General features: G+C 27.8%; 1 protein-coding gene across 1 annotated transcript in view; it reads right to left on the reverse strand.

Moving 5' to 3' along the window:
• The window catches only part of LOC107444638 (uncharacterized protein CG3556), a 39,542-nt gene extending 33,046 nt beyond the window's left edge, over window positions 1-6,496 (reverse strand). Inside the window, exons 1-2 of the mRNA XM_071187030.1 lie at window positions 6,174-6,496; window positions 1,833-1,996 (exon numbers count right to left, since the gene is read on the reverse strand). Coding sequence (XP_071043131.1) covers window positions 1,833-1,996; window positions 6,174-6,234 — 225 coding nt within the window. The 5' untranslated portion in view covers window positions 6,235-6,496. The remainder of the gene's footprint in view (window positions 1-1,832; window positions 1,997-6,173) is intronic.
• Window positions 6,497-15,227: the final 8,731 nt, after the last annotated feature.

Consider the following 15,227-nt stretch of genomic DNA (forward strand, 5'->3'; position numbering starts at 1 on the left):
ATAGAGCATATATATATATATATACAGAGATTTTTCTGGGAAGTATCATAAACATCAAAAATGAAATGCTTCCGACTTTGACATAAGAAACTGAACTTCTGTTCCTTATAGAAATTTTTTCAATATAAAATCTGCAGTCATAGTAAATCTATTTAATAAAATCTAAAAAATTAGATGAAATACAAAATTTTGTGAATTAAGTATTTCAAGAAATTGCCATCCTTTCAAATGGAAAGAATTACTTGAAACTGAGGTGCACTCGCGGTAGTTTAAAAACGACTCTATTGTATCTGGTTATATGAATATTTAAAACTAATCTTTTAATTAAAGTAACACAAAAACATTTTTTTAGTTAAAACAGAATAATTTATTACGTTTGTTTCTGTAAAATGAGAGAGAAAAAATGAATTCCTTATTTACATTTTGATATTATGTAGATGAAAGAAAGAAACACCAAAAGGTAAAAAAAAAATATCTGAAGCTCTAAGAGTACGTGAAAACAAAAAATTATTATTTAACCGTAATCTGTCGTTATAAATAACATAGGGAATACATTTTTTGTTGAATTCATGCAAGTACTTGATCTTACCAAATTCGAGAGCGAAGATTATATCAGAAATTAATTTTGTTCAGAAAGGTACAGATTCTTTTCAAAATTATAGTTTTTGTTTTGTTATTTTTTTGTATATATGTATAATTTTATAAAGATCGTCTATTGACATACATATAAGTTTGTGTTTTTCTTTTGAAAATAACACTCAGGATAAACATTTGACCTTTACTTATAGCATCATAAAACAAAACAAAACAAAAATAATAATAATTGGTACTTGTACTTGTACAAAAAATGTACTTGTGTTAGAGTTACTAATTTTAGTACCTTTAAACCTATAAAAATGTTTAATGCACTCCTACTAAGGAAGTTTTTTTTCTGAAATATTTAAAATGAAGTTTAATGATTTAAAAGTTTGATTAAATTAATATTGAGAACCAAGACATTTAATAATTCAAGAGATTTGATAAGTACGTTTTGATATTTTTAAATGTTATTAAGTATTTTTAACGAAATATTTTAAACATATTTAGTTACTCGCATATAATTTCAGGACCACTTAAATTTTATATTGAGGTAGAGAGTCAAAGCTTCGAGCTCTGATTTTAAGAAGTGTTAATGTTGATTAAATCTGAAATGTATCTTATCTTTTCTTTCTCTTTGCTTATTCATTTCGTGCAGATGGAGATATATTAGTATATTTATGGAATTTATTTTGTGAATTTTAAATATTTTTATTTCCTTTATTTTCATTGATATGGATTGTAAAGAATTGCCTGAAAATTTTTTTAAATATAATTCAGGGTTCGCACGCACTTGAAAATAATTAACAACTGGCATAATTTTTTGATAAAAAGGCTGAGAATTTTTTAACATTAGCTTTTATTATCGAAATAAAATTTCAAAATATGCCACTTTCGGATCTAAATATATTTACTTAGAGGAAAAAATTACTCTGGTAGCAAGAAACATTATAATACTAAGAAAATAATATTATAAAGTTATTAAATATAATAACTTTTAATTTCTTCCAGGTACATATGAACCCTGTAATCATTCAATGGATGACTGTAAAACTGAAAAAAGTCCAAAAATCGGTGGTAAAAATACTTTTTTTTCTCCAAATTTGCGATGGTTCTACTTATATATTCGAGTTCAATAATTCTCTGAAAATGAAATAAATAAATAAATGTTCCACCAAACTTTTGGAAATAAAAATATGTTTATCAGTATAAAAGCAATAACACAAATTTTTGAAAATTAAAAATAAAAACTTTACCTCATTATTAAAAGATAAACTTTGAATCTTTAAACGAATGAAATGATTTTCAGGTACGGAAATCCTCCAACATTTACTATATGAGTTATAACTTCCCCCATATGAATCTTCAATAGAGCCGTTTAAACTAAAGACTTTAGTGCAATCGCCACGAGAAGAAGAAACTGTAATAAGATTAAAATTATTATTTATACATGTATAAACTATCAGTATTAGCATAAAAAAAATAATAATTTCAAAACTATTTAAAAGTTCAGGTAACTTAAACCTAAAGTTTTTTGGAAGATCAAAAATGTGAAATAAAGTTTAGAAAGTATAATAAAAGGTTTTGAGCAATTTCGTAATTTAATGTTATAAAAAAGCAATTTTTATACAGCTTTTGATTTAACAAAAAGTATTACCAATTTAATATTTCATGGGAGAGTTTTCAATCATAACTTGATATGAATCCTACATGAATGAGGTTTCGGCAAACTTAACAACGATTTCTGACTTAACAATTTTCAAAACATATAGGCTTTGGCATTGCAATGGAACAGTTTGAAAAGTAATAGTTTCGGATTAAACTTTTAATATTTTTGCACCAGTTTTACGAAATATTTTAAAGAAAAATCTAAAATTAAAATAATTTTTCAAGCTTACATACTGATGTTAACTTGCTGCGATTTTAGAGTGCCTTGGTGATTGCAAAAGTTAATGTTTTAACTCAGGGGTTTATCAAAATAATCAAAAAACTATATAAAGATCATGTTTGAAACTTTCAGAAATGGTGTTTTTTTACACACTTAAAGTTCGGATTGACCAAAATGAGGAAGAGGAAGTAAATAACCTCTTTCTGGCATTAATACCGACAATTTCGGAAACAATATCATAAGGATTGCAATGTATATATTAGATTGCCTTTTAAATTATAGTGGTATTATAAAAGGAAATCAGTTCTTAACTTCATAACTTCCATTTTGGTCGAAGCAAAGTTCACATGGGTAAAAATGACACCATTTCTAAAATCCTCAAACTTGATCTTTCAAATTATGCCAGCAGTATTTCCTGGTGAAAACTTCCAAAACATTTACTGCTAAAAGAAAAAATGCTTACATAGAGTTAGTATGGAAGAGTTTCCATGATTTTGATCATCTTCTGTATATTATGGTTTTGAATGAAGCAGTTAGCTGAAAATGGTTCAGTTGGCCTCCCAATTTACATATAAAAACAAAATTTTAAGTAAACCTTAGTAGCAGAATATGATAGAATGTTTAAAAACCATTTCAACATTATAGAATTAACTAAGAAAACTCTGCCACTCATAATAAAAACGAAATCAAAGGACTGGTTTGACGTGGAATGAGAAATAATTAATGAAAGAAAAAATCGAGCATACAACAGCTGAAGATACCGAAACATTATGCCAGAAATGCAAAGGAAGAATAAGAAGAAATGAGAAGACGCGAGAAAATAATATTTAAACAAAAGAAAGTACTGGGAGGAAATATATAAAGAAATAAGAAGCAAAAGGAAGCAAAAAAGTTCTACAGTGTAGTAAACAAGGCTAAAAAAGAGTTCTCCCCCAGAACTCACTCAAGTCGTGATGAAAACGAAGAACTTATTAATAATAATACTCAAATACTAAGGAGAACATTTGAAAAGAACTCTTGATAGAAAAGATACTTAGAGGAAAGAGAGGAAGATATAAAAAAGACCCCACAAGAAGCGGAACTAGACAACCTTCCTTGGGTGAAGTTGAAAGAGCGATAAAGAACTTAAATAACAACAGTTCGAAAGGACCAGATGGCAGCAATGCAAAGCTCCTGAACATAAAGGAGCCTAAACTCATCAAAGAAATACACGCTATTATAATCCGTGTATGGACAGAGGAAAAAATGCCCATTAAATGGGAAGATAGTTACATAGATCCAATAAAAAAGAAGGCTGGCTGGACTGTAAGAACTATAACTCTCTTGAACACATCATACGAGATACAGACAAACAGCCTGGCAGGAAGACTTGGTACCTATACAAACAGAGTGTTTGGCAAATACCACTGTAGATTTCAAAAAAACAGATCAACGACAGATCAAATACACAGCTTCAGACAAATACTTGAGAAGAACAGAGAATAAAGCATAGATACCTTACACAATAAATAATACTAATGACATAAAAATTAAAATTAAAAATTGAATCAACATGGCTTACAGATGTTATCATGGATTGAGCAACCAGCTCAAATCTAAGTACTTAAGTTGTGAAACAAAAATATAGTTGTACAAGAAACTAGTGAGATCAATAGTTCAGTGAATGCTGGGCAATTAACAAAGCAGATGAAGTGAAACTGATCACTTTCGAGAGAAAAATATTAAGAAAATTTTTTTGGTGCAGTAGAAGAAAATGGAACTTGGAGATTTCAAATATTTTCGTAATAAGATTGAAAGATTGGAAAATATGAAAACAGAAGGTAAAAGCATAAATAGAGGGATTTTGTTTTATAGTGCGTTCTTATAGCAGTACTGAATCGCTTTTGATTTGTAAGTTACCAAGAATGGGGCCGAAAAGGGATGTGAGCAAGGTAATAATATACTGGATAATTTAAAGAAGTTGACAATTAATAAAATTGATATTTAATTATACAATTTTAATGACTTTGGAAAATTAACTTTTGTTTAAGAAACAAAAAAAACAAAAGAGAGAGAAAGAAACATAAATTGCCAGTTTTGCTCTTAATTTTTGACCATGGATTTTCCCCACATGGATTTGCACATGGTAAAATTTATATAAATTAACAAAGGAGTTTTTTATTAAATTTATTTACAATAACATGCAATTAACTCAGTAATTTTACATAGAATTTAATTATGTTAGTTGGGTATCCATTGTTTTCAATCAAATTTTAAAAGAGTTTGTTAATTTGTTTTTGGATAAATAAACATTAATACATATTCTTTTAATTCTATTCATTTGATTAAAAGGGATATTTAAATAGATGTTCTTAGAAACATTAGAATTCCAAGTAATTAGCTTATTAATATTAAAATTAAAATCATTTCTTTTGTCGTATAAATCAACAGAGCAGATATTTTATTCTTTTATAATACCCAAATCCAAAAAAGTAAATTATTATCATGATAATATTATCATCATTAATATTACATAGTAATATTATCATCATGATTACGAAGCAAGAATAACTCCTCGGGGTAAATATTATTTAATAAAATTGTATAACCTTGAAAATTAAAGATAATTAAATCATCTGTAAATCTGAAAATAAATTTTATATTAAGAGCATAATTTTTTCATAGTAGTGCAAAAATAAGTTAGCTAAAAAAAAAATGAAAATTAGATCATTGTGGTATTTCATCAATTTGAAGAAAAATATCTTTTCCATTGTAAAGATAATTATTATAAATACAAAAATTAATTAAAATTCTCCAATAATCAAAATCACAATTAAGGATATTTTTAAAATCTTAGTAATAATTCAAAAAGACATCTTTTAGTTTAGAAAGGGGAATGCTATTGAAAAGATCCTAGAAATCAAAAATCGCGATAGAATTAATTATGTTTAATAAATTCTAAAATCGGTTGATTATTAGTGATAATCCAAGAAAAACATTCTTTAATAATATTGTTGATAAATTAATTTAAGTAGATAGAGAAAATGGTGCCAGGTTTAGTTAGGTAAGTATTAAACCCACATGTGATTGTTCCAAATTTCATAAGAATTTTATGAAATTTAGGACTGATAATTAAGTAAGGAAATTGTATATTGCTAATTTTAATTTATAGCCTCTTATATAAGGCTAAAATTATTTTAATCACAATATTATTATTTAAGTTACTAAGCTTAAAATTGTTACTATTTTTAACTCCGTATTTAAAAGTTCAACTCATAATTTTTTTACAGAAGATTGCATAGTTATTATTAGCTCTGTCTATGGGGTAATTACAAAAATTTTTTTGTATGCTTAATTGATTGAAAAAATTAAAAAAAATTTTTTTTGAATTGTTACCGTTATTTAAATTTTTCCTATCATTGAAAACAAAGTTTTTTAAGTAATAATAAACACCCTATTACCATTCTGTTAACATACCTAAAGGTAAAGAGAATCTATTTGATATCTTTAAACAAAAACTACTATCTAAGTTTTTTATAATATTTAAAGTACCAGAAATAATTTGTTTTTGATGTTTATCAACAAAGTTTATGCTTCTTATATGTTTATCACATTATCCACACAAAAAAAATTATTTCGTAGGGTGCAAGAATATAAAAATTATAATAAAATATTTTCAGTAAAATAATCTAAAAAAGGTTTATTTTAGTAATTATTACAAACAACTTACCAAAGGCCGAGACTTGAGTGCTGACAAATCCTGAAAAAGTGATTAAAAATAAAAGTAACATTATTCAAAAATTTCACTTTTAAAGTATACAAGCAAATAAGGATTTTTCGTCGATCCGCTTAAAGACCAAAACACGAATTTTATGTTTCAGTAACACACTTTAAATTAAAGATGTGTATCGTAATAGTGTTCGTACTGAAATATGATTCAATTTCATTAAAAACTATTTTAAAGTAACGGTTCCGAAATAACGGATCTCGGGAACTTGTTATCGATTCCCTTGTTACTTTTTAAACAAAGATAAGTGGCACCTTCTATCAATCCAAACATACCGAGTAAGATAGATAGATTAAAGGGAAAAAAATCATGTTACTCACTGAACTAATGAAAATAGAACCAATCAAATAGATTATTTGAAGTTTATAAACAAAGAAAAGGGGACAAATAATGCATCACACAATAGTTTCAATGTTCTCCTTAACAATCTCTCATCAGGAAAATGTTATTTTCAAAAAAAATAACAAATTATTTTTATTAATTTAAAATAAATTAATCTCTATAAATTTAACTAACGAGGAGGGAGAATTTGATCTTTCCAAATAGATGACTCAGAGCTGAAATAAACATAACAATCTGTTTGATAAAAATCCAATTAGTTTTTTTCCAAGAATTTAATTTTATTTCGCTTCCACTTTCAAAAATATTTAATTGGCAAATAGCATTTATCTGATACAGGAAGAACAAACTTAAGATAAAACAACTTAAGATAGAAACAACTATCATCAATAAATAATTAAATTTTTCTTCTCAGACATTTTTATGCAGCTATTGTGAATTTATTAAAAAAACCTTTTAAAGTTAATAATAAAAGGCAGTCTGATAATGAATTAAAGAAGTTTTAAAAGACGTATGTGATATTTATTTTTAAATTCAGATTTTAAAGTTTCCAATGTTTAAATGATGAGAAATTGGGAAAATACGACTTAAATGTATTTATCTATAAATTTAGAGTTGTGTTGCAAAATTGTTTTACTTTAACGGCGAGCGTTCATGTTATGTGGTACGTGCATATATGGCAGTACTTTTACTTTCGTTACTCGTACCGCCGGTACAAGTAAAAAGTACGTACATTTACTAGTACTTCGTTACGTTTTAAATTTAGTACTTTTACTTGTACTTTCGTTACTTTTTTAGGGAAAAAGTACAAGTATTTGTAACGGAAATGTCGAATGAAATCGTTACTTTTATCTACAAATCGGTAAGCTTTCTTAAAAAAAAAAAAAAAAAAAAAAAAAAAAAAAAAAAAAAAAAAAAAAAAGAACAAAAAAGCTTTCGAAATGCAATTATTTTGCAAAACGAATAAAAATATTAATTAGCTAGTTATTTTCATTTATTTTCGAGTTTTATGTATTTGTTTAATAAATTTTAAGTAAAAAATGTTGGATTTTGTTATTACGCTTTTAAATTTTCTTTTTGAACTCACTAATAATACATTTTTGTCTTAATACATTTTTTACTAAATACATTTTTACCTAGTACATTTTTTACTAAACTTATGCTTATGCCCGACCTTGTCAAACAACGCCCAGTGAAATCTCTAAGAACTTCAGAACTATTTGTGCTATTGAAAACTATTATAATTACTATTTTAACTCTTGAAAACTCGAAGGTATTAATTTAGCCGCTGATACTAAAATTCGTTTACAAATTTTAATTATTCCGTTAGGCAGAAATGTTCGGAAAATGATTTTCTCGCATGACTTCAGCATTAGCCATTGTTACAAATAAAACTGTAGACTGTTCTGTTTCAACTTATACTGCACATTCAATTATTTTTTACTAGCTCAAAGATCACAAAGCTATCTGAAACCCCGTGTTTGCTTTGTTTATGTTTGTGCTTTTAAAACGCGTTTCTATAGAGTAAAACAATTTTAAATCAATGGTAATTTAAATAAATAAAAATAATAAACTAAAAATTAAAATCAATAGATAAAATTTCTTTTTCGTGCAAATCCATAAAAAGTTTGATATTAAAATTATATTTGATTTTAAAATTATATTATACGATTATATTATAAAATTATATTATAATATTCTTCCGAATTTAAAAATAAATTAATATCCATAACTTTCAAAATTAAAAATAATTAAATAAATAACAACAATTTTGCAAAAACATTAAAGAACATAAGAATATTATTCAATAAAATTTTAGGTTACTTTGAATTTTCGATTTCCTAGAAATGTACTTTTAAATCGTTACTTTTTTTGTTTAGTACTTGTACTTTTACTTGTACTTGTTACTCGTTACTTTTTAAAATAAGAACTTTTTACTTTTTACTCGTTACTTTTTTTAAAAATACTTGTACTTTTGCTCGTTACTTTTTAAAAGTAACGTTGCCATATATGGGTACGTGCATCTGTCATAGTATATCAACTTTCAAAGTATGCCCATTAACAAAAATATAACTATGTTTTCTTCGCTGGTTAAAAAGTTATATTTTTTACTCGAATTCTTCAAATGCAGTGCGATTCGAGAATAATTAATGTTTTTCGGTTTTAGAAGTATTTACACCGATTTTATCGAACTTTCATAAATCTCATTTTGAACAATTGAAAGAAAATGATAAATTGAGCCAGGGATCTTTTAACTATTTTTTGAACCAGGGTTCTAAAGAAAAAGAGCTTATAATATAACCATTTCATATGTATATATATAAAAAGGTAGTTTCTTATGTCTGAAAATAACGAATAATAAGTTTCGGTTACCGAAAAGAAGTGACATTCTAAGTGAAAAGAAGCTAGAAATAAGAGGGTTTTATTACCTGTTTTTTCTCTTTTCCGGGGTACAGGCAAGCCTGCATAGAACGGTGATTGTTCACTGGAATGAACGAAGAAAAGTAACGCCTACTTTCAGCCGTACTATAACTTAAGAAAAGGGTACAAAAATAATATTGACCAACGCGGCGTAAGAATTTAAAGAAATTTCCTTTCCTAGAATTTAATTCTTCACTTGTAGATTCCCCCAACTCTTCTTTTAATATCATATCCACCGACCCATAACTGAATTTGTGATCATAGTTCCTAGCAGTTTTTTAATTTTGAAGCCAACCCGGAAGTCAAGGGAACTCTTGAGTAAAGCGCTGGGACCTAATTTTCGAGGTTGACTTTCATGATGAAACTGGCCCATACACGTTTTATGGAGTTGGAAAACCCCGAAAACCTTTCATGGTTGCTGATGGCAAGAAGATACCTGCCCATGATTCCATCTAATCTACAACTGGAGCTATTTTAAGTCAGCACCCTGGTCAATGAAAGCCGGAAACAAAATTCGAATCAACCGGCCATCGAATCAACCGGCCATCGAATCAACCGGCCATTCGAATCAACCGGTTTTCGGGGTCGCCTCACTGGGAGGGGCGTGATTCATCTCCTGAACTATTGGTTCTCAAGGTTTCACTGATAATTGGCTCGCTATTGAACCGAAGCCGCACCCTTATTTAGAAAAGGGACCAAAAGTGATTCCTCTTCTAAGGAAGAAACTATAGTTTTACCAACGTGGCAGGAAAACTACAAATCTGGCGGAAGAGTTTCTAAAATCAATTCAATAAAAGAATATTAAAAATCATGGTTTCACATTTCGATTTAATATTTAAAGAAACCTAGCAATCAAAGGTTGTGATTCGCTAACTGAAATCATTTTTTAATTAGTTGGAGAAGTAAAGCGATAAGTTTTTGTAACTTGGTCAGCTTAATTTTTGAACACTGCCAATTCTTAATTCCAGGTTATTACTGGACCGTTTGTAACTTTTTTGGTGAGGTTACCGCGTGGAGAAAAGTCCTATCTGGGCACCTCTACGCTAGATTATGCGACCAGACAGTCCGTAGCGTTGTATCGGTTAATATTCGCAAGACATAACTCAATGTGTATACATTTAACAGGTAATTCCTACATGTAATATCATAACTATAAATGCATCTAAATAAGTTCTTTAAATTAACTTGCCACCGAAAGCAGCATCAGTCAGTGGATATTTATTATCTAAGTTATGGCGTCTAATATGTAATTGCAGAGCTGCCAACTTCTTACAATTTTTGAGAAAATTGCTTTTAGTTGTAGCTAAGTTCATGCTTCAATGTATTATTCTTTGTTTTGTAAATTTGATTTAAAGTTATTTTTCACACAACAACATACAGATTATTCTAAAGTTCATATGAAGTACTTCTTGGTCTATCGGCGTGAGGCTTTTAAAACGTTGGCAAAATTACCAAAAATTCTGAAAGGTTAAGTTTCTAATTCTCTACCATTTTATTAACTGTATAAAAAAAAATTTTAAAAAAAATTTTAAAACCACGTTTTTGTAGTGGAGAATAATAATTAAAAAATAAAAATTTTAAAAACGTGGGACGCATGAAATACGTAACAGTAACAGTATGTATGTTCATGAGAATATGTGTAACTCTGTAATTGTATCTGAATGTGGATGTGTGTGAGTAAGAAAATGTATATACGTACTGTTACGTATTTCATGCGCCCCACGTTTTTCATATTTTTGTTTTTTAATTATTATTCTCCACTACAAAAACGTGGTTTTTAAAAATATTATTTTGATTTTTTTTTTGTACTCACTTCCTAAATCTCAATTTTTTCACTCACTGTACACAAAACTTTTCAACTGACATGTGACACTAATTTGAAATAATCGAACCGACAACAAAAGACAATCGCGAAAATATTAATTTTTCTTTAATTTAAATTAACTTTGTCTTTCTTCTCTTCATTTTCATACATTGTCATCCAATTCTGAACTATGTGCCAAATTTGAAGTCTGTTGCTAGTCGGGAAGTTAGTTTAAAATCGATTACAAAATTCCACCCGAACAGACATACACGTATGCAACTTAATGTAAACGTGATAATAAAATAGCTTAATCTTTTAGGTATCTCTTCAAATTATGGAGGAGCTTTCGAAAAAAAGGACCTAAAATAATCAAAAGCCTTCAGCTTCTCTTCTAACTTTTTTACCTCGAAACACCACCGTACCGTGAGGGGAGGCGTTTCTTTACCTACAATTAGGATATTGTTATATACTTAGTAAAATGTTAAGAGATTTAATGAATAAAATTTTGATTTTAGAATAATACTGGTAAATATTAAACAGCAAAGTTTTTATATTTGCTTATTTCACGTCTTTTTTTTAAATTTATTACTTTAAGATATTGTAACATGTACTATATTTTAATAATGTTTTAACTTTGTTTCCTATTTCATAGTCGTCCTTTAAATTTAATGAGTTACAGTTTATTTAATGTCTGTTATTCTAGAACAACACTAGACCGACGGATTTGTGATCTTTTAACAATCTTCTGATTTTTATTTAAAATGCAACTAAAGCTCAACTTAAAAAGAAAAATAAATTGCGTCTTGGAATCCTGCTATGTTATTTTATAAACTACTCTTTTTCGTGATAATGTGCACAATTTTTAACACCGATTATTCAGACGTAAGGCTTATGCGGTTTTGTGTATGATTTTTTTATAAATGTATATTTAAGTCTGAAAAATATTTATTACCAAATTGTTAGAAGTTTTGATAAGCTCAGAATGAAGTTCTCTGTATGCCATTTATGTAAAATTACCCGTTTGCAAATCTTATTAAAAAGTAGGCGTTACTTTTCATCGCTCAAAGTACTATGGCGCAGCGCTGATGTTCACAATTTTTTCGACTAAGAAACAATCGTGCTTCTTTGTAGTAATCATCAGTGTCCGACTTTAGAAAAAAAGGAAAATAATTAGCATGGCACTAGAAAAGTATCCACAAAATGTTTTAGGAATATTTTACGTAAAAAGTGACATTTTCATAGTGTTTTTTATTTTTTTTATCAATAGACTTTAACGTGCCATTTGCTCTTCAAAAAAAATTTTTTAACTTATAAATTCCAGGGATGTCTGTTAAATAGGGTAGAAAGTATAAATTAAATTGAAAGATAGTAAATGCTATGAAAGTGAAATATATTTATTTCTTAAAAAAAATAATAAATAAACTAGAAATTAAAATTTCAAGAAATTAAATTTTTTACCTGCCAGTCTTATTACAAAAACAATTTAATTAAATTAAAATTTATCTATTAATTAAAATTAATTAAAATCAATAATTAAAATAATATTTAATTATTGTTATAATTTCAGTAATACTACTAGGATGATTCTAATTTTAAATAATGAAAAATTGTGTATGCGTAGGTGGTGTTTCGATTTCGATTGCTAGACTCCTCCTCATCGAACTGGAAAAACTTATTCAAAGCAAAGAAGTTTTCGATCTATTTACTTGGACTTTTAAAATTCTGAGTTCCAGATCAAGCACAGAACAGTTCTACTCACACTTACAAGAACGGCCAATAATCAGCCAGCATCCATGAGGCCACGCCCCCTCTCTCTTTTCGTTTTTTGCGTGATCACAGTTCGCTGTGATCTTTTCTAATTTCAGATCCACCAACATTTAATCAAACATCATCGACTCAACATAATCGACGACTATCGTATATGCCGCTTCGAGGCATGCGTACCAAGATTTGTTGCATTTGCAACGTTTCGACTTTCGTTCGAAATTGATTCAATCGAATTAACAGTTTATTAAGATTAAGATTGATTCGCATTCCGATTCGAACTTTCGCCACATGACAACCAGCAAGATAGCTTGAATTGGACGGCTAAGTACGATGGAACTCTTTCTAACCAATTACAAAGCAGTCATTCTCAGTTGAGCGGCGGTGGTGGAGAGTAATCAGAGGGATGGGATAATAAAAATTTGGTGACGTGTTCGTATTCAAACACACTGGACATGATGAGTTTCAAAATATAAGTTTCAAATTTAGAAATGTTTCCGAATTACTTATTCGTAATTATATGTATAATTTCGGGAATAGAATTCGAAACTATCATGCGCTCAGCAGTCGCTTTTAATTCCAGTTTAACACATTTTTTAACGTAAAAAAAAGTTTAATTTTTGACTTTCTCACTGTATTATAATCGCGACCAACTATACTCAAGAGAAAAGTCTCCAGAAAAAAGTCTCAAATTCGTATATATTTTAAGTTCATGAAGTTTTTCATCAAGTAAAATGGTTCCAATTGCTCACTCAGAAGAATGATCAAAAGTTTGAGCTCAATAATGTTTATTTCACTTTTTCTATCTTTCGCTAACTCTCCGGTACTATTTTTTAAAGCTACTATAACTCGTTTATCCAATGATAATTCCAGGCAAAAACATTTTTTAAACTTTTTTTAAATTTCTTTTGATTTAAGTTTATAAAAAAAGGAAGAATAATTTGAATTGTAACGTGCATATATTTTCACGCCCATTCAAAGTATGTAATTTTAAATTACGAAATTCAAGATCAAAACGAAATCGGTGGATTAAATCCTTAAAAATGTAAATAATGAAAATAAAAATTTTTTAGAAATTTTATTACTCTGAAACTGTTGATCCGATTTCATGTAAATTCAAGATCTTGGTTTAATCACAAATGCACAGTTTAAAATTAAGAAAATATAGTGGTGTGCAAAATTCTAAAGCAAAACAACATTAAAAAAAAAAAAAAAAAAAAAAAAAAAAAAAAAAAAAAANAAAAAAAAAAAAAAAAAAAAATTTAAAAAAAGCATTAAGTTCTCTAAACTTTCATCTCTTCTCTTAATTAACCCTGATTATCGATTTTAACTATATTTTCTACAATGGGACTGTCCCAGCATCGAATCTGTTCAAAAAGAAAAGTAAGATTTTCAGATAATTTCTTCTGATTTTATATATCTGGCTTTTTATTTAACACTTATCAGTTCAGTTCAGAATTCAGAAGCACGAATTATTAAGGTTACCTGTTAGTACGTGAAAACTTCCATCGCTATTATGACAAATATTTAGGTTTTAATTATTATTACTTTGAGATAAGGTCATATTTTTCAGCCCTACTTAGAGAAAGCAAATCACTTAAACGCTTAATATACCAACACCTAATGTATAACTATTTCTACCACAGCAAGTCAAATGACCGGACTTTATTTTTCTTGATTGAATGTATGAAATATGGATGTTAGGAAGGATATAAACTAAAAAAAATATTTTTTAATTTAACAAAATTGTATATTGCCAATTTTTATGTATTACAAACACAAAGAATAAGAATTTTTAATTCATTGCTCGACTCTTTTTTTACACATACAGGGTGTTTTCATTGTACATTTTCCTCACACATATTTCTTCTAATTAGTATTATTTCTATATTTCTTTTAATTAGTATTATTTCTACATTTCTTATAATTATAAGAATATATAAAAATAATATATTCTTATAATTCTTATATATTCGTATAAGAATTATAATTATTCCTATAATTATAATTATTCCCATCATTAAAATTATTTCTTCTAAGAACTTGAGCTGTCTTGATTGTTTCGACATTTTTCTAGGTAAAAACTAACAGTAAGTTAAAAATGAAGCGCAGCTATCAAAATAAAATATGAAATACTTACCAAAACATTTAGTTTTTGTCACTTTTTCTTACACAAATGTGCCAATCTAAAATTTTAGGTACTAAATTTGAATTCACAGTTATTCTGGTTGAACTAACTACGCAACAGTCTTTGCAGAAATGTGCAACTCATCGAATGCATTACATCGTAATTTCTGATCCGATAACCTTATAAAGAAATAAATTGTTCTCTCGGTCAAATGACCGGTTGTAGTAGAAATAGGTATACGACAAGCATTATTCGAAACAAGCAAAATACACACACAAAAAAAAGAATATTAACTAATTGTTCGAAAAAGTCATGAAGTCAAAAGTGCAAAAACGATAAGATGATAACCGCATTTTCGCAGCAAAAGTTCCTTAACGGTCATTTGACCGATTATGGTATGTTTAGTGCTTATAATTTTGATTGTTTTCTCATGATGAAGAGTGTTGTGATAATATCTGGAAGGAATGTCTAATAATGTGCGTCATTTTTTTCATCTCTTTCATTGCATAATAGCATTTTAAGATGGAGAGAAAAGCAACTA

The sequence above is a fragment of the Parasteatoda tepidariorum genome, chromosome 10 (genome assembly GCF_043381705.1).
Source record: "Parasteatoda tepidariorum isolate YZ-2023 chromosome 10, CAS_Ptep_4.0, whole genome shotgun sequence".
Taxonomy (NCBI): domain Eukaryota; kingdom Metazoa; phylum Arthropoda; class Arachnida; order Araneae; family Theridiidae; genus Parasteatoda; species Parasteatoda tepidariorum.